Source organism: Microcaecilia unicolor, chromosome 11 (genome assembly GCF_901765095.1).
Source record: "Microcaecilia unicolor chromosome 11, aMicUni1.1, whole genome shotgun sequence".
NCBI classification, from domain to species: domain Eukaryota; kingdom Metazoa; phylum Chordata; class Amphibia; order Gymnophiona; family Siphonopidae; genus Microcaecilia; species Microcaecilia unicolor.
The window spans coordinates 3,631,287-3,654,619 of NC_044041.1; the positions used below are offsets into that span (position 1 = coordinate 3,631,287).

The 23,333-nt window shown below is 45.1% G+C and overlaps 1 protein-coding gene across 1 annotated transcript in view; it reads right to left on the minus strand.

Moving 5' to 3' along the window:
• Window positions 1-2,554: 2,554 nt before the first annotated feature.
• Window positions 2,555-23,333, minus strand: part of SRRM4 (serine/arginine repetitive matrix 4) — an 84,152-nt gene continuing 63,373 nt past the window's right edge. Inside the window, exons 7-10 of the mRNA XM_030218183.1 lie at window positions 16,995-17,201; window positions 10,239-10,349; window positions 5,641-5,784; window positions 2,555-2,792 (exon numbers count right to left, since the gene is read on the minus strand). Of these exons, the coding sequence (XP_030074043.1) occupies window positions 2,555-2,792; window positions 5,641-5,784; window positions 10,239-10,349; window positions 16,995-17,201 (700 nt within the window). The remainder of the gene's footprint in view (window positions 2,793-5,640; window positions 5,785-10,238; window positions 10,350-16,994; window positions 17,202-23,333) is intronic.

The window sequence follows — 23,333 nt, forward strand, 5'->3', positions numbered from 1 at the left end:
TTGTTAAGAGCCACAAGCATCTCTCCTTTCCAGGATAACCAAAATATGCAAATTAAATGGTTTGTTGGGGAAAAAAATATGAATACGCCTGTATCAGATGAATATGAAAACCAGACCAGTTTGGGGCTCTCGAGGGCAGAGTTGCTGAGCCCTGATCTTTGCAAGATGGCTGCCCCCAGTTCTGGATGTTAATACTGGAAAGCGTTCAGCCTCTAAACGAAATGCATTACAGCGAAAGACATTTTTTAAAAAAGATAGCTGACAATCGGGAGAAAAAGTCTTTTTTCTGAAAAAGGGGAAACTGCTCTGGGCTTAATCAGAAATATTAATTGATGTGGGTTTACAGAAGGCTCCAGTTCTGAAAGTCAAACTGTCTCTGTTCTGATTTGTTCCACTATACAATAAACATAAAGTGGGTTTTGCCTGCTTACGCCATTATGGCAGGCTGGACGTTATTAAATAAAGACTGGTTCTGCAGAGCACAGAGATGAAAATGTCTCTACTTGGTCTCTGTGGTTTCCAATCATTCGTCTGTCGCTATCAGCACACTCTGCCTGGTCACTGGACCCAGCGACTCTTAACTCACACAGAGGTTTCAATAAATTAACTTAAATTAATAAGGATAAAAAGCTCAAACTAGTACAGACAAAATAAATACTGGCAACAGCAAACTGAGCACATAAATAAATAAATATACAAATAAATAACATTCTTAATATACCAACATGACATAAATAGGTTTCGAAATTGCAGAATAATTATTGCAGTCCTGTACTCGGAGTGTCACAGCAGGGTCTGGTGCGGTTCGCTTGTTCGTAAGGGAAAGGTTTCAGGATGGTTTTTGTAAACTGTTCTTTATTTAGACAGATTGTCTCTCTTGCTGCTCGGGGTTTCCAGTTCTAGCAGATACATCTGGGCTCCATAGGGTCAGCACCGGGGAATTTGTCCAGAAAACCTAAGTGTCCAGGTTCAGGGTCTGCTTTTCCATCAATGTACCTCATGGGATATGTGAGAAGTGGCCACAGATGTAGCCCTGAGGCTTTAGAAATACCACATGCGGCCTGTGGGGGGTGGGTGGGCAGCCTGCAGTGCTGGGGTGCTTAGGAGAGCTGCCATTTGGTTCCAGACTACAGCTAGAAAGACACACTCATCTATGGGGGGGGGGGGGGGGGGGGGGGGAGGTCACCAGAAGAGACCCCTAGGGATTGTAGCAGAGGGTCCGCAGAGGCATAGCACTGTCTGCCTATTGTTAATTTAACTTAGAAAAGACAGAGCAGGAATCTAGTGTCAGGGGCTGGAATGCCGACCCTCTCCCTCACCGGCCCGTTTAATAAGAGCTGCATCCTTGCTCCAAGGTCAAGTCCAGCTGCTACACCTGATGCTCCCTGACTGTCACCTCTAATGAAATTTCAGCCCTCATTACAGTCATCCCACATAAGCACTTCTAAATATCCAATAACGAGGTTTGGTAAAGCTTCATCTTGTGCTGAAGGTGAGAGAGAGTCGTCGGCCAAAGCAGACAGAGATTCTCAAGAACAGGACGACGAGCAGCAGGCAATATTTTGCATCTCAGGCAGTGAAATAGGCAACAGATATCTCGCCCGAGCTTTGCTCTCCTCTCCTTCCGTGGCATTGTGATTCATGTACAGACTTAAGTTCAAAGGGTAGCAGTTGATCTGGGGAAAGAGAGCTTAGGTGGATGGATGTCTTCTCTACTGATGTAAGAAAGGTGTGAACTGACAAGCAGAGTTGAGGGGAGTCAACAGTCCAAGAACCAGTAGCTGGCAGACGCCCCACGGATTTTACTGTTCTATGGTCATTTCTTTCTCAAAGCTCAGCCTACGTAACCCCTGCCCAGGCCGTGTACCAGCAATGCGTTACAAGTCCAGGTCCATCCCGTTCTGATATCCTGCTCCCCAGGCAAACGAAGAAGAGAGAATCCTGAACGTATCCCCTTGATTCAATTCTCTTTTCAAGTAATATAAAACAAGGCCTGAAATTCGCGTTTTTCTGGGTTAAAATGTTGCCCCTCGCTTTCCACCACCAGCCTGCAGCATCTGCCTCTTTTTTACCCTGTGGTGAGCTGCCAGTTCCAGTTCAGGCTGTCCTGCAAACCTGAGCCACATCAATTGGTTTATAAGAACCGTCTTGATCATGCAGTGTAAGATCAGATCGTCAGAGTCGCACGTTTCCAGCTTGTCCTGGTGCTCTGGTCACTGCCGCTGGGCCATGCTGGCCCACACTGGGGAGAAACCATTTTAAAGCTTGAAACGTTAACTGTGCCAACCTGTTCTGGTATTCGGATGTTGGAATAATTTCTCACTGCTGGTTGGCCTCATGGGTTCTCCACAGATCCGAGGACAAGAGAGAAGGAAGAAAGAGAACTGGATTGCAGAGAACTGAGTGGAATGAGTTAAAACCATCAAAGTATTTCTTTCTCCTTAATGTGTAGGCAACGTACGGTTATGCACGTGTACGTCAGGGTGGTATGACAGGGCAGAGAACACAGGGGGAGGTTTAGTAACATTACAGGAAAGCAGCTGCCCGCACTTTCTTAATGTCTAAAACTGTCGTAGCTTCCAGTTGAGTCATAGCTTCTACGTCTCCTGCGCTCTCCTGAGCTGCGGCTCCAGTCCCGGCTGCGGCTTCTGCCGTCACTGCTGCTGCGGCTGCTCCTGGAACTGCTTCGGCTGGGGGAACGACTCCAGCTGCTGAACAGGGATGAGGAAGAGGTGGTGCTGCTACAGGAGGAAGGACTCGGGCGATAATAGGGGATGGGCCTCTTCCGGGCACTGTAAAGAGACAGAAAATGACATCCATGAACCCAAATGACTTTTCAGCTTGGATAATAGAGTGCATTTTGTCCAGCAAAAGACTAGTGTCTGGTATTGTTGGGATGTTAATTCTGGTTCCTCTTATTATATTACAAGCATCACCACTACAACGGGAACAGACTCCTAAAATGGCCTAGTGGTTAAAGCACCAGTTTTGCAATCCAGAGGTGGTCGGTTCAAGTCCCACTGCTGCTCCTTGTGATCTTGGGCAAGTCACTTAACCCTCCATTGCCTCAGGTACAAACTTAGATTGCGAGTCCTCCTGGGACAGGGAAATAACCAGAGTACCTGAATGTAAGTCACCTTGAGCTACTACTGAAAAAGGGGTGAGCAAAATCTAAATAACTTATTAAATAAATAAAATAAATGCTCGCTGACATGCCCAGGGTCTGCCCATGTGTACAGCACTCTCACAATTACCTGCTAAACACCTAATTCTATAAAAAAAATTCCTATAAAATACAGGTGCATGTTTGGGCATGCTTGAATAATGAGGTAATTAGTGCCAATAATTGGATTTTAAACAAGCAATTATTGGCACTAATTAGAATAAATTAACATTGTGTGCAATTAACTTTGGTAACTCCACCTCTTACTTCTGGAAGTGAAAGATATGGGAAAGACTTTCTTATTGGGATCTGTTGGGTAATTCCATGTGACTCAGGAAAAATGCTTGTGATGAGTAGAGACAATGATTATATAAGTACATAAATATTGCCACACTGGGACAGACCGAAGGTCCATCAAGCCCAGCATCCTGTTTCCAACAGTGGCCAATCCAGGGTACAAGTACCTGGCAGGATCCCAAAACAGAACAATACATTTTATGCTGCTTATCCTAGAAATAAGAATCACATTTTCCCCAAGTCCATCTTAATAATGGCTTATGGACTTTTCTTTTAGGAAGTTAGCCAAACCTTTTTTAAACCCTGCCAAGCTACCTGCCTTTACCACATTCTGTTGCAACGAATTCCAGAGTTTAATTACACGTTGAGTGAAGAAAACATTTTCTCCAATTTGTTTTAAATGTACTACTTTGTAGCTTCATCGCATGCCCCCTAGTCCTAGTATTTTTGGAAAGAGTAAACAGACGCTTCACGTCTACCCGTTCCACTCATAAGTACATACGTATTGCCACACTGGGACAGACCAAAGGTCCATCAAGCCCAGCATCCTGTTTCCAACAGTGGCCAATCCAGGGTACAAGTACCTGGCAGGATCCCAAAACAGAACAATACATTTTATGCTGCTTATCCTAGAAATAAGAATCACATTTTCCCCAAGTCCATCTTAATAATGGCTTATGGACTTTTCTTTTAGGAAGTTAGCCAAACCTTTTTTAAACCCTGCTAAGCTACCTGCCTTTACCACATTCTGTTGCAACGAATTCCAGAGTTTAATTACACGTTGAGTGAAGAAAACATTTTCTCCAATTTGTTTTAAATGTACTACTTTGTAGCTTCATCGCATGCCCCCTAGTCCTAGTATTTTTGGAAAGAGTAAACAGACGCTTCACGTCTACCCGTTCCACTCATAAGTACATACGTATTGCCACACTGGGACAGACCAAAGGTCCATCAAGCCCAGCATCCTGTTTCCAACAGTGGCCAATCCAGGGTACAAGTACCTGGCAGGATCCCAAAACAGAACAATACATTTTATGCTGCTTATCCTAGAAATAAGAATCACATTTTCCCCAAGTCCATCTTAATAATGGCTTATGGACTTTTCTTTTAGGAAGTTAGCCAAACCTTTTTTAAACCCTGCTAAGCTAACTGCCTTTACCACATTCTGTTGCAACGAATTCCAGAGTTTAATTACACGTTGAGTGAAGAAAAGTTTCTCTGATTTGTTTTAAATTTACTACTTTGCAGTTTCATCGCATGTCACCTAGTCCTAGTATTCTTGGAAAGCGTTAATCCTCCCATGCAGCGATCTCCACTGCATTTACCCTGATGTGCTCACCTGTGCTGTTCTCAACTTGCCAGTGGACTCATTCACTGTGGTCTCGGCTCAACTCTGCTCTTCTGTACTGTGTTCACATGCACTGTCCTGGTTCACCTCTGCCCATCTCCAATATGCTCACATGCACTGTGATTTTGACTCACCTCGACCCATCTGCCAGGGCTCACATGCACTGTGGTCTCAGCTCATCTCTGGCTGTCTGCACTCTGCTCACATGCACTGTCCTGGCTCACCACTGTCCGTCTGGACTGTGGTCACATGCATTGGAGCCGACTCTGTGGATGCTGTGGGTGCTTGAGCACCCCCAATATTGAGAAAATTCCTTGTATGTGTCCAGGGAGGGGTTATTTCCACTGGGCTTAGCACCCCCAATAATTTTGAAAAGTTGGCTCCTATGGTCACATGCTCTGTAAACTCAGCTCACCTGGACCCTTCTGCACTGTGCTCTCATGAACTGAGGTCTCAACTCACCTCCACCCATCTGCTCTGTGCTCAAATGCACTGTGATCTCGGCTCACCTCTACCTCACTGCTCCGTGCTCACATGTCCTGTCCTGGCTCACCACTGCCGGTCTGCACTGTGATCACATGCTCTGTAAACTCAGCTCACCTGGACCCTTCTGCACTGTGCTCTCATGCCCTGCGGTCTGTGCTCAAATGCACTGTGGTCTCATAAGAACGGCCATACTGGGTCAGACCAATGGTTCATCTAGCCCAATATCCTGTCTCCAACAGTGACCAATGCAGGTCACAAGTACCTGGTAGAAACCGAAAACCTGCCTGTCTGCATTGTGCTCACATACCCCGTCTAAAGTACAGAACATTATATATTTTCCGCTGACCTGGTGATTCGTCGGGCTTCCAGATGGCTTGGGGAGTCTCTTCGCCGTTTTCTCATGGGGGAATAAGATCTCCGTCTCCTCCTGCTTCTTTCCTTGGGAGATCTCTTTTCACTAGAGCTATACCTGGAATCTCTTTCACGGTCCCTACAAAAAAATCAGAAAACACACGGTATTTCTCTGAGTGAAATTTCTTTCTTCATGTATTGGAGGATTAAATCCTATCTCATTTTACTCTTGTCATCTAGGATGAGCCAATGAGTTCGGCTGGATGTTACTGCCCAACCCAGTCAATATTACACAACCTTGCACATCACCTCTCAAATTACATTATTAACTTTGGAATCATTGACCAGGCCTAAAACAGTACTTAAACAATTTTTCTTGATTTGAAACACCTGTGTAACAGCAGCAGATGAACAAACTTATCAAAGGAGAGCCCAATTCCACTCTCTTCTTTCATGTACCTTCAACCTCCCCCACTCCAAAGCACGACAGCACCAACAGTAACCACACCAGACCCTGTGTACCAGTGTCGCTCACGGACCCCAGTACTCTGCAGGGGTTTCGGTATAACAGGAAAGTCATACAGGAGGAGGGGACAGGGCCTGCGTGTCGGTGTCACTCACGGACCCCAGTACTCTGCAGGGGTTTCCAGTATAATAGAAAGGCCACAAAGGAGAGGGGACAGGGCCTGGCCTGCTACTATTCAGCACAGGCCATGGTGAAGGTCCAGAAGTTTCTGTGACCCTGTTCACTGATTGTATGACTCCATTGGGGGTCCTGGCTTACGGGAGTAGCCTAATAGTGCAGTGGGCTTTGATCCTAGCAACCTGGGTTTATTTCCCACTGCAGCTCCTTGTCACCTTGAACAAATCACTTAACCCTCCATTATCCTATGTAGAAAAATTTAGGTTGTGACCCTCTAGAGACAGAGAAAGTACCTGCGTATAATGGGTGCAGTGCTGCCCTCTAGGGACAGAGAAAGTACCTGCATATAATGTGTACAGCACTGCCCTCTGGGGACAGAGAAAATACCTGCGTATAATGGGTACAATGCTGCCCTCTGGGGACAGAGAAAGTACCTGCGTATAATGTGTACAGCACTGCCCTCTAGGGACAGAGAAAGTACCTGGGTATAATGTGTACAGCGCTGCCCTCTAGGGACAGAGAAAGTACCTGCGTATAATGTGTACAGCGCTGCCCTCTAGGGACAGAGAAAGTACCTGCGTATAATGTGTACAGCGCTGCCCTCTAGGGACAGAGAAAGTACCTGCGTATAATGTGTACAGTGCTGCCCTCTGGGGACAGAGAAAGTACCTGTGTATAATGTGTACAGCGCTGCCCTCTAGAGACAGAGAAAGTACCTGCGTATAATGTGTACAGTGCTGCCCTCTAGGGACAGAGAAAATACCTGTGTATAATGTGTACAGTGCTGCCCTCTGGGGACAGAGAAAGTACCTGCGTATAATGTGTACAGCGCTGCCCTCTAGGGACAGAGAAAATACCTGCATATAATGTGTACAGCGCTGCCCTCTAGAGACAGAGAAAATACCTGCGTATAATGGGTACAACGCTGCCCTCTGGGGACAGAGAAAGTACCTGCGTATAATGTGTACAGCGCTGCTCTCTAGGGACAGAGAAAGTACCTGCGTATAATGTGTACAGTGCTGCCCTCTGGGGACAGAGAAAGTACCTGCGTATAATGTGTACAGCGCTGCCCTCTAGGGACAGAGAAAATACCTGCATATAATGTGTACAGCGCTGCCCTCTAGAGACAGAGAAAATACCTGCGTATAATGTGTACAGCCCTGCCCTCTATGGACAGAGAAAGTACCTGCGTATAATGTGTACAGCGCTGCCCTCTAGGGACAGAGAAAGTACCTGCGTATAATGTGTACAGCGCTGCCCTCTATGGACAGAGAAAGTACCTGAGTATAATGCGTACAGCGCTGCCCTCTATGGACAGAGAAAGTACCTGCGTATAATGTGTACAGCGCTGCCCTCTAGGGACAGAGAAAGTACCTGCGTATAATGTGTACAGCGCTGCCCTCTATGGACAGAGAAAGTACCTGAGTATAATGCGTACAGCGCTGCCCTCTAGGGACAGAGAAAGTACCTGCGTATAATGTGTACAGCGCTGCCCTCTATGGACAGAGAAAGTACCTGAGTATAATGCGTACAGCGCTGCCCTCTAGGGACAGAGAAAGTACCTGCGTATAATGTGTACAGCGCTGCCCTCTATGGACAGAGAAAGTACCTGAGTATAATGCGTACAGCGCTGCCCTCTAGGGACAGAGAAAGTACCTGCGTATAATGTGTACAGCGCTGCCCTCTATGGACAGAGAAAGTACCTGAGTATAATGCGTACAGCGCTGCCCTCTAGGGACAGAGAAAATACCTGCGTATAATGCGTACAGCGCTGCCCTCTAGAGACAGAGAAAATACCTGCGTATAATGTGTACAGCGCTGCCCTCTAGAGACAGAGAAAATACCTGCGTATAATGTGTACAGCACTGCATATGTCTAGTAGCTCTATAGAAATGATTAGTAGCATTTTGTCTCTGTCAGGTGTGGTATAGATACAATGACCCATCCTAAACTATTGTAGGGGCAAAATAATTGACATTTTTTCTATTTTTCCTGGCTTTAAGGTGGTAAATACAGATGTTAAATGGACTTTGGCAGAAAAATAAATGTAAAAAAAATACACAGGAGGTAGCAAACTTTCAAAATATCCTGAAAAAGCAAGAAACCTGCCGTTTGCTAACAAAATGGCTAACACAGACTATTGGGGGGGGGGGGGGGCTACAAACATCTCAAAATTTAAATCAACAAGGCCTCAAATCTCAGAGAACATCGGTCTGACCAAATGTGTCAGTTTTTCCAAAGAAATTCAGAGATATTATCATTGGCCTCAATAAATAATCAAACTCCAGAAAAAGAGCAACCAACCCCCCCCCCCCCCTCCCCAAAAGAGGAAAAAGTTGCTCACCAAAAAAAGAAAAATAACCCAAACCCACACAGTCTGTTTTAGTCATCAAAAAAGCCCAAAATGTTGCCACATCAAATCCCCACTGGTAATTCAGAAATTATATCCAAACCCAGTTCCACGCAATACTTAGCTTGACTGACGATCCATCCTGTCTCTATACTGGATCGTTGAAACTACTATTATTACGGTGCATAAAACGCTCTCTTCCATTGCTGTCCAGAATGTCGACCAGGGCCACTTGTTTCGAGAACCCGCTGCTTCAGGAGGTACAACCAAGATTCTGGAGTTTGATGATTTATAGAGGCCAATGATAATATCTGGGAATTCCTTTGGGAAAAACTGACACATTCGGTCAGACCGATGCTCTCTGAGCTGTGAGGCCTTGTTGATTTACATTTTGAGATGTCTGTAGCCCCCCCCCCCCCCCCCCCCCCCATAGTCTGTGTTAGCCATTTTGTTAGCAAACGGCAGGTTTCTTGCTTTCAGGGGATGGGAGGTTGGGAGGGTGAATTGAAAGCAGGGCTGTGATTCTTTGCCTCCGAGGGGTAGGAGGGAGAATTGGGGTGCAGAGAATCACAGCCCCACTTCCAATTCCGATATTCAGCCAGGGCCACATAAGCTCTGGTGGATACTGCAGAACAAATTATCCTGGGCATGGCCCAGCACTGAATATCTGGGCCTAATCTGGCTGCTGATGGTCAGAGAAATGCTGACAGCTGCTGGCTGGAAATCAGTCAAAATATTACATGCAGCAAGAAAACCCAGACAGTCACCAAAGTTAGTTCCTGGAAATCATGCTGCTACTCATTTCTATAGCACTACTAGATATACAAAGTGCTGCACACATTATATACAGGTACTTTCTCTGTCCCTAAAGGGCTCACAATCTAAGGTTTGGTACCTGGGGCATTGGGGGGTTAAGTGATTTGCCCAGAGTCAGAAGGAGCTGTAATGGGAATTGAACCCAGTTCCCCAGGATCAAAGTCTACTGCACTAACCACTAGGCTACTCCTTCACTAGCAACATTCCATGTAGAATCTCAAACAGTAGCAACAGAATCTCAAATAGTAGCAACATTCTGTGTAGAATCTCAAATAGTAGCAACAGAATCTCAAATAGTAGCAACATTCCGTGTAGAATCTCAAATAGTAGCAACAGAATCTCAAATAGTAGCAACATTCCATGTAGTAGAATCTTAAATAGTAGCAACAGGATCTCAAATAGTAGCAACATTCTATGTAGAATCTCAAATAATAGCAAAAATCTATGTAGAATCTCAACTAGGGAAAGGGAAATGGGACTTGATATTCCACCTTTCTGTGGTTTTTACAACTACATTCAAAGTGGTTTACGTAAGTATATACAGGTACTTATTTGTACATGGGGAAATGGAGGGTTAAGTAGGAATCAAACCCAGGTTGCTAGGACCAAAGTCCGCTGTGCTAACCATTAGGCTACTCCTCCGCTCATGACCTAACTGACTACTTGAGAAGACAAGTTGCTAAACTTTTATGAAACGTTTAATGAAGAAGAGATTAGCTTAAGTTCCTGAGGGAGTGAAGTACAGAAAACTGTTCCAGTCACTGACTGACGAGATCTCCGATACCTGCTTGTACTATAGCGAGAATAGCTGGGGCTTCGACGAGACCTTGACCTTCTGCTCGCAGGGCTCCTTCTGCAGGATTTAGATGAATAGCTGGGAGACCGGGTGTAAGACCTGCAGACACACACCAACAACATGACAAGTGACAGCTGGAACATACGACAACGACAGTTCTACAAAGAGAAGCCTCTTGTATCAAGGAATTGTAAAATTGTTTTAGAGATTCTTCCCCCTCAGTCCAAATCATAAAAATGTCATCAATGTACCGGTAGTATTTTAGGGGTTTGGTCTGGTATGTATTCAGAAAGGAATTTTGTATTCACAAAGGAAAAACATTCAACATAAAGGAATCCTTCACATGCTCATCTTCCAATGTGGTATACATCATCCAGTGTAAAAAATGTGACCAAGGATGCTATATTGGAGAAACAAGCCAGATGCTAAAAACAAGATTTAACTTACATAGACATCACAAGAAAAACGCCATTGCCAGCCAGGATGCCACGCCTGTGGGGCAACACTTTACAAAAATAGAACACTGTACTAGTGATTTCATAGTAAGAATCCTGAAAGGTAACTTTAAAACAATACAGGAACGTAAGACCTTTGAAGTCAGAATGATTAAATATTTTGACACCCACCAGACAGGATTTAACAAAGATCTGGGTTTTCTAGCCCATTATAAGCCATAAAATTGTATATTGTACTGCTTTGTTTGTCACTCTCCTGTCTCCATGCATATCCCCCTGTCTCACCCATCCACCTCCATCCCCACCCTGTTAGATTGTCAATAAAATGCTTTGATGTCTCACTTATATATACTGTCATCTACCAAGATTTGCTTATTTCCGATCTGACGAAGAAGGGCAACCTTCGAAAGCTAATCAAGAAATGTATTAAGTTATGTCCAATAAAAAAGGTATCATCTTATTTTCTTTTTCATGTTTTATTTTGTTTTATTTCTATTGATTACCTCTAGATTTTCAGAAAGCTTTTGATAAAGTTCCTCATGAGAGACACCTGAGAAAATTAAAGAGTTATGGGATAGGAGGCAAGGATCTGGTGTGGATTAGTAATCTGTTATTGGACAGAAAACAGAGTAGGGTTAAATACTTATTTCTCTCAATGGAGGAAGGTGAACAGTGGAATGCCTCAGGGATCAGTACTGGGACTGGTACTATTTAACATTTATAAATGACTAGTAAAAAAGCCCCGTTTCTGATGCAAATGAAACGGGGGCTAGCAAGGTTTTCTTCTGTGTGCATGTGGGAGTGTGTGTGTCCCTGCCCTCTGCCCTCTCTCCCTTCCCTTGTGCTGTCTGTCCTCTCTGTCCCCTCCCCCCTCGGAGTTGAGTCCTTCAGTGTTAAGTTTCCTGCTATGCTCTGTTTGTGTTACAGAGATAGTGAGGGCTTCTGCCCTCTCTCCCCTCCCCCCTCTGAGTCCTTCACTGTTACAGAGAGAACGATTTGATTTCCTGCTTTGCTGTGTTTTCCTTCACTGTTTGTGTTACAGAGAGAGCGAGGGCGGGACAGACACTCATGGGGAAACTGGATATCTCTCCCCCTTCACACTTCCGGCTGGAGGCTTCATTTAGAACGTTGGTGGTGCCTTTTATATATAGAGATATGGAAATCAGATGATACAAACCTATTCATGGTTGTTGAAAAAGGTCTAGGTGTCACTGTAGATAATATGCTGAAATCTTCTGCTCAGTGTGCAGCGGCAGCCATAGGAGCCAACTTTTCAAAATGATTGGGGGTGCTGAAATTTTTTTTTTTACAGGCAGTGTCCCCCCCCCCCCCCCCCCCCCCCCCATACCTTAAAATTATATCTACTGCAGTCTTCACCTGGGCAGTGGCAGCGCCACTCATAGGCTGCCTGCAACCTACACCAGGACTTCTTCCCTGAACAGTCCCACCCCTCAATCCCCCTGTACTGTGCAAATATAAAGATGAAGGATGGAAAGGAGAGAGAGAAGGGGCAGATACTGGATGGAAAGGGGGAAGAGAGGGGGTAGACGATGGATGGAAAGGGGGGAAAGTTAAAGATTGAGGAAAGCTGTGTTAATAAATACAGAAAATGGAAGTAAGGTGATATCTTTACTGAACTAATTTGAATACATTTTTGACTAATGTTTGGAGACCAAACCCTCCTCCATCCATATGCAACTCCTTCCTCTCTCTTCCCTTTCCTCCATCCATGTCCACCATTTTTCTTCTCTCCGTCCCTCCATCCATGTTCATCTCACTTCCTCTCTTCCCTTCCCGCCATCCATGTGCAGCATTTTCCCTCTCTCCCCTCCATCCATGTGCATCTCCTCCTGTCTTCCCTCCCCTCCATCCATGTCCATCATTTCTCCTGCCCTCCCCTGCATCCATGTACAGCAACTTTCATCTCTCCCCTGCCCTCCCATCCATCCATGTTCAGCAACTCTCCTCTCTCCCCTGCCCTCCCCTGCATCCATGTTCAGCAACTCTCCTCTCTCCCCTGCCCTCCCCTGCATCCATTTCCAGCAACTCTCCTCTCTCCCCTGCCCTCTCCTGCATCTATGTCCAGCAACTCCCCTGCCCTCCCCTGTATCCATGTTCAGCAAATCTCCTCTCTCCCCTGCCCCCTGCCCTCCCCTGTATCCATGTTCAGCAAGTCTCCTCTCTCCCCTGCCCCATGCCCTCCCCTGTATCCATGTTCAGCAAGTCTCCTCTCTCCCCTGCCCTCCCCTGTATCCATGTTCAGCAACTCTCTTCTCTCCCCTGCCCGCCCCTGCATCCATGTTCAGCAACTCTCCTCTCTCCCCTGCCCTCCCCTGTATCCATGTTCAGCAAGTCTCCTCTCTCCCCTGCCCCATGCCCTCCTCTGTATCCATGTTCAGCAAGTCTCCTCTCTCCCCTGCCCTCCCCTGTATCCATGTTCAGCAACTCTCTTCTCTCCCCTGCCCGCCCCTGTATCCATGTTCAGCAACTCTCCTCTCTCCCCTGCCCCACGTCCTCCCCTGTATCCATGTTTGCAAGTCTCCTCTCTCCCCTGCCCTCCCCTGCATCCATGTTCAGCAACTCTCCTCTCTCCCCTGCCCTCCCCTGTATCCATGTTCAGCAACTCTCCTCTGTCCCCTGCCCTCCCCTGTATCCATGTTCAGCAACTCTCCTCTCTCCCCTGTCCCCTGCCCTCCCCTGTACCCATGTTCAGCAACTCTCCTCTCTCCCCTGTCCCCTGCCCTCCCCTGTATCCATGTTCAGCAACCCTCCTCTCTCCCCTGTCCCCTTCCCCCCCTGTATCCATGTTCAGCAACTCTTCTCTCTCCCCTGCCCCCTGCCCTCCCCTGTATCCATGTTCAGCAACTCTCCACTCTCCCCTGTCCTCCCCTGTATCCATGTTCAGCAACTCTCCTCTCTCCCCTGCCCCCTGCCCTCCCCTGTACTCATGTTCAGCAACTCTCCTCCCTCCCCTGTCCCCTGCCCTCCCCTGTATCCATGTTCAGCAACTCTCCTCTCTCCCCTGTCCCCTGCCCCCTGCCCAGTATCAATGTTCAGCGATTTCTTCCCTGCCCTACCTCTTAAAACTAATTTTACTTGACTGAACGAAAGAAGCAGAGTACAGCCGGCTCCGTCTTCACCTTTCTTCTTCCCTCTCAGCTGTGGTCCCGCCCTCATTTCCTGTTTACGCAAGGGCAGGAGCACAGCTGAGAGGGAAGGTGAAGACGGAGCATGTACTCTGCTTCTTTCACTGCTGTTCAGTCACCTAAAATTAGTTTTAAGCGCTGGCTGAGCGGCAAGAAAGCAAGGAGGGCAGTTTGAGCACCCACAGCACCCACGGAGTCGGCGCCTATGGCAGCAGCCAAAAATGCAAACCGGATGCTAGGAATTATTAGGAAAGGGATGGTGAATAAGACCGAAAATACTATAATGCCTTTATATCAATCACTCCATGGTGCGACATTTCATTTAGTTCTGGTCACCATATCTCAAAAAAGATATAGCGGAATTAGAAAAGGTTCAAAGAAGAGCGACCAAAATGATCAAAGGGATAGATCTTCTCTCGTATGAGGAAAGGCTAAAGAGGTTAGGACTCTTCATCTTGGAAAAGAGACTGATGAGGGGAGATGTAATTGAGTTCTAAAAAATCCTGAGCGGTGTAGAACAGGTAGAAGTAAATTGATTTTTTTACTTTATTGCTAGTTTTTAAAACATTGAACAGTAATATTTCACCAACTCTTAGTGCCACTGTAAGATGTTATCAACCTACTCGCTCTCCGAGATCATCTCAGAAACAGCTACTTGACGTGCCTTCATTTCATCAGGTTTATTTGAAAGAATGCAGATCATCTATTTTCTACATCAAAGGTCCGAAATTATGGAATGTTTACATGATTACATCAAAGACCCAAAATCTTGTGGAGAACACCAACTGACCGGTTCTGTTGGCATTCAGGGAATCGCATGCCACCAATCACAACGATTGTTTACAGAGTCCATGCAAAGAGCATTGTTTAATTTCTGGACAGAGACGAGGACTGGAGCTCGCTCATGCTCTTGCTTGCTCTCCTCAGTACCCACATCCTGCTCGCCTGCCCCAAGCAGGCTCGAGCTGGAAGAATACACATCGTCTTCCGAGGAACAGCTGCTGCATCCGGGACAAAACTTCCTCTGCTTAATTCTTCTATTATTTGGGATGCACGGCAGTACTTTATTTCTTGCAAGTGTGGGTCTGACCAAGTGGTATTAATTATATTATATTACGGATTTTCTTTTTTGTTTACCTAAGACCTTAATAATAGTGATAGGAGCTGTAACTGAACTCCTTCTCGGAATTTGCTATATTATTATTCTTAATTATCCAAATTTCTATTCTGCAGAATCCTACAATCTAGGCAGATTACAAAATCACATACACAATAATAAAAGCACATACTAAAACACATCAAAACACACACTCCAGGTCTTCCAGCCAAAATACATAAATAACAGTAATTGTTCCAATAGCCATACATCCTCCCATCAATCCCGCTGACCCTTAAAGCCTCCTGCTTCCCAAATTCTTTCATTAGTAATGTGCTACCATAAATAAACCATTATTTTTCAAGATGCCTTGACGGTCAGTCTCTACATTATCTCATGAGAGGGAGGGATATTGCCCTGAGGGTCAGTCTCTACATTATCTCATGTGAGGAAGGGATATTGCCCTGAGGGTCAGTCTCTACATTATCTCATGAGAGGGAGGGATATTGCCCTGAGGGTCAGTCTCTATATTATCTCATGTGAGGAAGGGATATTGCCCTGAGGGTCAGTCTCTACATTATCTCATGAGAGGGAGGGATATTGCCCTGAGGGTCAGTCTCTACATTATCTCATGTGAGGAAGGGATATTGCCCTGAGGGTCAGTCTCTACATTATCTCATGTGAGGAAGGGATATTGCCCTGAGGGTCAGTCTCTATATTATCTGACGTGAGGGAGGGATATTGCCCTGAGGGTCAGTCTCTACATTATCTCATGAGAGGGAGGGATATTGCCCTGAGGGTCAGTCTCTACATTATCTCATGAGAGGGAGGGATATTGCCCTGAGGGTCAGTCTCTATATTATCTGACGTGAGGGAGGGATATTGCCCTGAGGGTCAGTCTCTACATTATCTCATGAGAGGGAGGGATATTGCCCTGAGGGTCAGTCTCTACATTATCTCATGTGAGGAAGGGATATTGCCCTGAGGATCAGTCTCTACATTATCTCATGTGAGGAAGGGATATTGCCCTGAGGATCAGTCTCTATATTATCTGACGTGAGGGAGGGATATTGCCCTGAGGGTCAGTCTCTACATTATCTCATGAGAGGGAGGGATATTGCCCTGAGGGTCAGTCTCTACATTATCTCATGAGAGGGAGGGATATTGCCCTGAGGGTCAGTCTCTATATTATCTGATGTGAGGGAGGGATATTGCCCTGAGGGTCAGTCTCTACATTATCTCATGAGAGGGAGGGATATTGCCCTGAGGGTCAGTCTCTATATTATCTGACGTGAGGGAGGGATATTGCTCTGAGGGTCAGTCTCTACATTATCTCATGAGAGGGAGGGATATTGCCCTGAGGGTCAGTCTCTACATTATCTCATGAGAGGGAGGGATATTGCCCTGAGGGTCAGTCTCTACATTATCTCATGTGAGGAAGGGATATTGCCCTGAGGGTCAGTCTCTATATTATCTGACGTGAGGGAGGGATATTGCCCTGAGGGTCAGTCTCTACATTATCTCATGAGAGGGAGGGATATTGCCCTGAGGGTCAGTCTCTATATTATCTGACGTGAGGGAGGGATATTGCCCTGAGGGTCAGTCTCTACATTATCTCATGTGAGGAAGGTATATTTATTTATTTATTGCATTTGTATCCCACATTTTCCCACCTCTTTGCAGGCTCAATGTGGCAAACAATACATCACGAATGTTGGAAATGTATAAGGGAATATACATTTAGTGTTACATAAGGATCTTGTTGAACATGATAATGATGAAATAAGATAGTAGTGTGACAAGCAAATGCTGTAAGACAATTCTGGGTATATTTGTAGGAGTTTACATTTGTTGATCTTTGTGGTATGCCTTGTTAAAGATATTGCCCTGAGGGTCAGTCTCTATATTATCTCATGTGAGGGAGGGATATTGAGCCTAGATGTGATCAATAACCTTGACATATAGAGACATTCAGAGCCAACTTTACTCACCCTGGATTCCTCCTAAATTTTAACTCTAAGTCCCAGAATTTCTCATCCGGTCTCACCTCTTCCCTGAGGAGCAGCACCTGGAGGAAGATCTTTGATGCGCAGAACGAGAGCGAGAGGAGCGGCTGTAGCTACGTGAGGACCTCCCAGTACTGGTATACGAGATACTCCGAGAGCGTCGGTGCAAGGACAGGCCATGGGCTCGGGTGGGACACGGGCTCTGTTTCTTCACCTCTAAACAGCCAGGATAAGGAGACAGGAGCTTTCTGGGGAAAAAAAGACAGTTTCCACCCTGTTAAAATAAGTGAAAGTACTTCTCAAGCTTTTGTTCTAAGTTATTAATGGAGGAGACACGAACCAGACACTGGTGATATTTTGGGCTGTTGGCTGATGTGCTACAAAAGTGTTTTAGCTTTGGATTTCATTATCTTTGGTTTATATGCTGCATTTCAAAAAAGCATTCAATAAAGAGCAATTCAGAAGAGAATATTTACATGATGTGACTAACTATTGGCCGGTCGCATCCATTCCTCTTTCACCAAAATCATTGATGGAATGGTAGAGACTATTATAAAGAACAAAATTACAGAGTATATTCAAAAGCATGGATTAATGAGACAAAGCCAACATGGATTTAGTGAAGGGAAACTTTGCCTCACCAATATATTACATTTCCTTGAAGGGGTGAACAAACATGTGGATAAAGGTGAGCCAGTCGATATTGTATATCTGGATTTTCAAAAGGTGTTTGACAAACTACCTCATGAAAGACTCCAGAGGAAATTGGAGAATCATGGGATCGGAGGTACTGGTCTATTGTGAATTAAAAACTGGTTAAAAGATTGAAAACAGAGAGTAGGGTTAAACGGTCAGTATTCTCAATGGAGAAGGGGAGTTAGTGGGGTTCCCCAGGGCTCTGTGCTGGAATCCACTGCTTTTTAACATATTTATAAATGATGTAGAGATGGGAGTTACTAGTGAGGTAATTAAATTTGCTGACAACATAAAGTTATTCAAAGTTGTTAAATCACGGGAGGATTGTGAAAAATTACAAGAGGACCTTACGAGACTGGGAGACTGGGCGGCTAAATGGCAGATGACGTTTAATGTGAGCAAGTGCAAGGTGATGCATGTGGGAAAAAAGAACCCGAATTATAGATATGTCATGCAAGGTTCCACGTTAGGAGTTACGGACCAAGAAAGGGATCTGGGTGTCGTCGTCAATAATACGCTGAAACCTTCTGCTCAGTGTGCTGCTGCGGCTAGGAAAGCGAATAGAATGTTGGGTATTATTAGGAAAGGTATGGAAAACAGGTGTGAGGATGTTATAATGCCTTTGTATCACTCCATGGTGCGACCGCACCTCGAATACTGTGTGCAGTTCTGGTCACCGCATCTCAAAAAAGATATAGTGGAATTAGAAAAGGTACAGAGAAGGGCGATGAAAATGTTAGAGGGGATAGGACAACTTCCCTATGAGAAAAGGCTAAAGCAGCTAGGACTCTTCAGCTTGGAGAAAAGACAGCTGAGGGGAGATATGATAGAGGTCTATAAAATAACGAGTAGAGTGGAACAGGTAGACGTAAATCACTTGTTTACTCTTTCCAAAAATACTAGGGCTTGGGGGCCCGCAATGAAGGTAGAAAGTAGTAACTTTAAAACAAATTGGAGAAAATATTTCTTCACTCAACGTGTAATTGGACACTGGAATTCATTGCCAGAGAATATGGTAAAAAACGGTTAGCTTAGCAGGGTTTTAAAAAGGTTTGGACAATTTTCTAAAAGAAAAGTCCATAAGTCATTATTAAAATGGACTTGGGGAAAATCCACTGCTTATTTCAGCAGCATAAAATGTATTGTACTGTTCTGGGATCTTGCCAGGTACTTGTAACCTGGATTGGCCGCTATTAGATTCAGGATGCTGAGCTTGATGGACCTTGGGTCTGTCTCAGTATGGCAATGCTTATGTTCTTATGTCACAGATCAATTACAAAAGTCTTTAGATACATTTGACATGTTGCATTCTGCTCAATCCGATTTTTGGAAATATAGTACAGAAACAGTGCTGGATACCTTATTAATTGAGCGTAGAGCTCTGCTGAGTAAAGGACACAGAGCTTTTTTTAATTCAATTTGATTTATCCTGTGCCTTTCACTTGGTAGATTATGGAGCATCTGCTCCTGACCCTTAGTGAAACAGGAATCTCAGGGAATGTCTTGAACTGGTTCAAAGGTTTTTTTTTATCGCGTTGCTCATACAGAGCCCAGTTTCAAGGTTCTAAGTTGGACCTTTGGAGATCCAGTTGTGGACTTTCCCCAGGGATCCCTCTTAGCCCTTTCTGTGTTTAATGTGCTCTGCAGTTCTTTGGGATGTGTTTTGAGTCAAGCTGGCTATAAATCATATATCTATGCAGATGATATCAGCGTTTCTTCTGATTTATTCTTTGGATAGTGATATCTCTAATGTGCATCTTCTGGAATCTTACCTGAAACTGAAAACAAATAAAACCACATCTAATATAATAATTTGCTCTTGCAACGTTCCAATGTCTCTGGCTGCATTCGTAACCACCAGCTGACGTCACTCTCCCACATTGGAACGTTGCAAGAGCAAATTACTATATTAGATTCGAAGCCAGGAGGCGGGAAGCACACGACTAAAAAAAAAAAAACACAGGGCTGACCCCTCTGCTCTCCTCCCCTCCCCCCTCTTACTGGGGTCCCGGTGGCAGCACTGAAAGGCGAGCAGGCTCAGTGAGTCGGCTGCCTTCCCTTCTCCTCGTTCTCAGCTCTGCCTCTGGTCCCGCCCTTGCGGAAACAGGAAATGAGGGCGGGACCAGAGGCAGAGCTGAGAGCGAAGAGAAGGGAAGGCAGCCGACTCACTGAGCCTGCTCGCCTTTCACTGCTGCCAGGACCCCGGTTAGAGGTGGGGAGGGGACGGGAGCAGAGGGGTCAGCCCTGTGTTTTTTAAATGACTTTTAAATTCTGGGTGGGCGGCACGCAGGAAGGCGAGGGGCTGGCGAAGGACTGCTGTGGGAGTGGGAGAAGAGGTTGGGCTGGAACTGAGTCGAGTCAGAGGGAGGGAGGGTCTGGAACTCGGAGGAGAGAGGGAAGGAGGGAGGGAGGGGGGTCTGGAACTCGGAGGACGGACAGAGGGAGGGAGAGAGAGAGAGGGAGGAAGAGAGGGAGGGGGGTGTTGAACTCGGAGGACGGACAGAGGGAGGGAGAGAGAGGGAGGGATGAAGAGAGGGAGGAAGAGAGGGAGGGAGGGAGGGAGGAAGAGAGGGAGGGGGGCCTGGAACTCAGAGGAGAGGGGAGGAGGGGGGGAATGCACCACCTGGAAAAAAAAATCAGCACCCCAAATCAGGCCCGTAGAGAAGACCTGGAAACATATGGACAAAGTGGTGAGTTGCAGGGGAGTGGGAGAGGGGAGGGAGGATGGCCTGGAAATCGTAGGGGAGGAAAGGGGGCCGTGGGACTCAGATGGGGGTGTGGGACTCAGAGGGGACAGAGGGAGAGACCGAGGGAGGGTGGGGGATAACCTTGCTAGTGCCCGTTTCATTTCATACAGAAATGGGCCTTTTTTTTTTACTAGTTTTTAATGATTGGACAGTCATCAGACATATGGAATAATATCCTCAAACTAACCAACCCAGATTTTAAATTCGATTCCTGTTTAAAGATTTTGGGAGTTATTTTATCTAATACTCAGAGCCGTGTTTTGCAGATAAATACATTAGTGACAAAAAATTATGATGGGGGTTATTTAGACTCTTCAGCTTTCAAAATGGTGGTACAAAGTCTTCTTGACTATTACAATATCCTTTAATTGGGAACTTCGCAATCTCTACGGAAAAAGATCCAGACGTTCCAAAACCACAGTTCATTTTTCCTGCTCATAATTTTGAAAGAGTATCTCCTTTGTTGAAAGAGCTGCATTGGTTACCAGTAGAGGTTTGCATTAAGGTTAAGTTATGTTCGATGATTTTTAATATACTCAGTGTGTTTTTTTATAGCAAAAAAGGTGCCGGTACTCAAATGCCAGGCCCCCCTTCAAGGATGGGGTGATCACTGAGGGACCCATCCCACAATAACCAGGCCCCTTGCCACCAGTTACAGAATCTATGACAAGGCAGAATTGGTGCATAGAAACTGATCACTTTCATTAAAACTTGGGGACCATGGGTTAATTTTAGGAGACAATGGAAAAGGTGCCGGTACTCAGTACCCCCAAGTACCCCCTCAAAAAAAGCCCTGAATATACTATATGGTAATGTTAGTTATCCTCGGTTTTCCAATTCTGTCTAGATTTAAGGAGGCTAGAAATCCTTTACTTCTGCATTTTCCTAACCCTAGAGGGTTGCATTTTAAAGCAATATTTTCAGCTAGTTTCACATATTTGGCAGCTAAAGTCTGGAATGCTCTTCCTGCCCAGGTTAGCTCATTTTTGGGATCTTGCCGGGTATTTGTGACCTGGATTGGCCACTGTTGGAAACAGGATGCTGGGCTCGATGGACCTTTGGTCTTTCCCAGTTTGGTGATACTTATTGTACTTATGGCAAAATTTTTAATGCTAGTTTTAACAATAACTGATCAGCAAATGTAAATTCTCTAGTGATTGTCCTGGACTTCTTGAAGATCTTCTTATCCGTACAGAACTTAAAGATTGTTGCAGAATGTAAGAGTATTGGTATTGGAATCAAATTGTCCCATACATCTTTTAAAAGGGAGAGCTATTGGCCGCAGCCTAGAGCAAGAGACTTAGGTGGGGGGGGGGGGGGGGGGGGGAGGCAGATTTGTGTTTCAGGCAAAAGTGGGAACAAAATCAAAAGTGTCTATATCATTTATCGTTTATTTATCTTGCTATACAGTTTCAAATTGTAGTTACAAACAAAAACGGTTTACATGGTAATATAAATCATAATAGAAAACAATCATAAAAGAACTCCATCGAATAGATAGGAAAGCAAACTAAAACACTCATTCTTAAAAATAGAAAAATACCAATTCACACTAATACAGATATAATGGAATTGGAAAAGGTGCAGCGAAGGGCGACTAAAGTGATAGCGGGGATGGGACGACTTCCCTATGAAGAAAGACTAAGGAGGCTAGGGCTATACAGCTTGGAGAAGAGACGGCTGAGGGGAGACATGATAGAGGTATATAAAATAATGAGTGGAGTGGAACAGGTGGATGTGAAGCGTCTGTTCACGCTTTCCAAAAATACTAGGACTAGGGGGCATGCGATTAAACTACAGTGTAGTAAATTTAAAACAAATCGGAGAAAAGTTTCTTCGCCCAACGCGTAATTAACTCTGGAATTCGTTGGCGAAGAACGTGGTGGAGGCGGTTAGCTTGGCAGAGTTTAAAAAGGGGTTAGACGGTTTCCTAAAGGACAAGTCCATAAACCGCTACTAAACGGACTTGGAAAAATCCAAAATTCCAGGAATAACATGTATAGAATGTTTGTACATTTGGGAAGCTTGCCAGGTGCCCTTGACCTGGATTGGCCGCTGTCGTGGACAGGATGCTGGGCTCGATGGACCCTTGGTCTTTTCCCAGTGTGGCATTACTTATGTACTTATGTCCTCTACTTGGCTCACTTTTATTACATAGAGCAGTGATTTAACCTATTGTGATGTCATAGTGGCTCATTCCACCAATAAGAGCCAACCTCATTAGTGATGTCACAATGGCTTGATTGTATAGAATGTTTGTACGTTTGGGAAGCTTGCCAGGTGCCCTTGGCCTGGATTGGCCGCTGTCGGGGACAGGATGCTGGGCTCGATGGACCCTTGGTCTTTTCCCAGTGTGGCATTACTTATGTACATTCATAACAAATACAAATACATCAAAAATATAAATGTTCTGCATACTTAATAGATAGGTGTTTTGCATATTTAATGCTACCTATCTAATGTTGACATTTGTCACAGATTATTTTCAAGTATGTCCTGAAACAAGAATGAGGTAAATTACTTAATATGCATATGATAGATTTGCTTAAATGGTTCTTCAAAATATGCAAACCTATCTCATGCATTATTGTAGTAATTCTGAAAACCCAACTGGTTAGGTGGACCTCCAGGAGAGGTTTAGAAGCACTGCTTTACAGCAGCCCCCCCCCCCCTCATTATCCAGTGCAATCAATGACATCATCTAGGGGTCCTGTAATCCAGTCCTTGAGGTCCACAACTCAGCCTGGTTTTCAGGATTTCCACATTGAATACGTATGAGATTCTGTGTACATTCACTGGTTCCACTGCATGCAAAATAGATGTCATACATATTCATTGCGAAAATCCTGAAAACCAGGCTGAGTTGTGGACTTCGAGGACTGGATTTGAGGACCCCCCCCCCCCCCCCCCGATATCATCCTAAAGGGCCACCTTCCA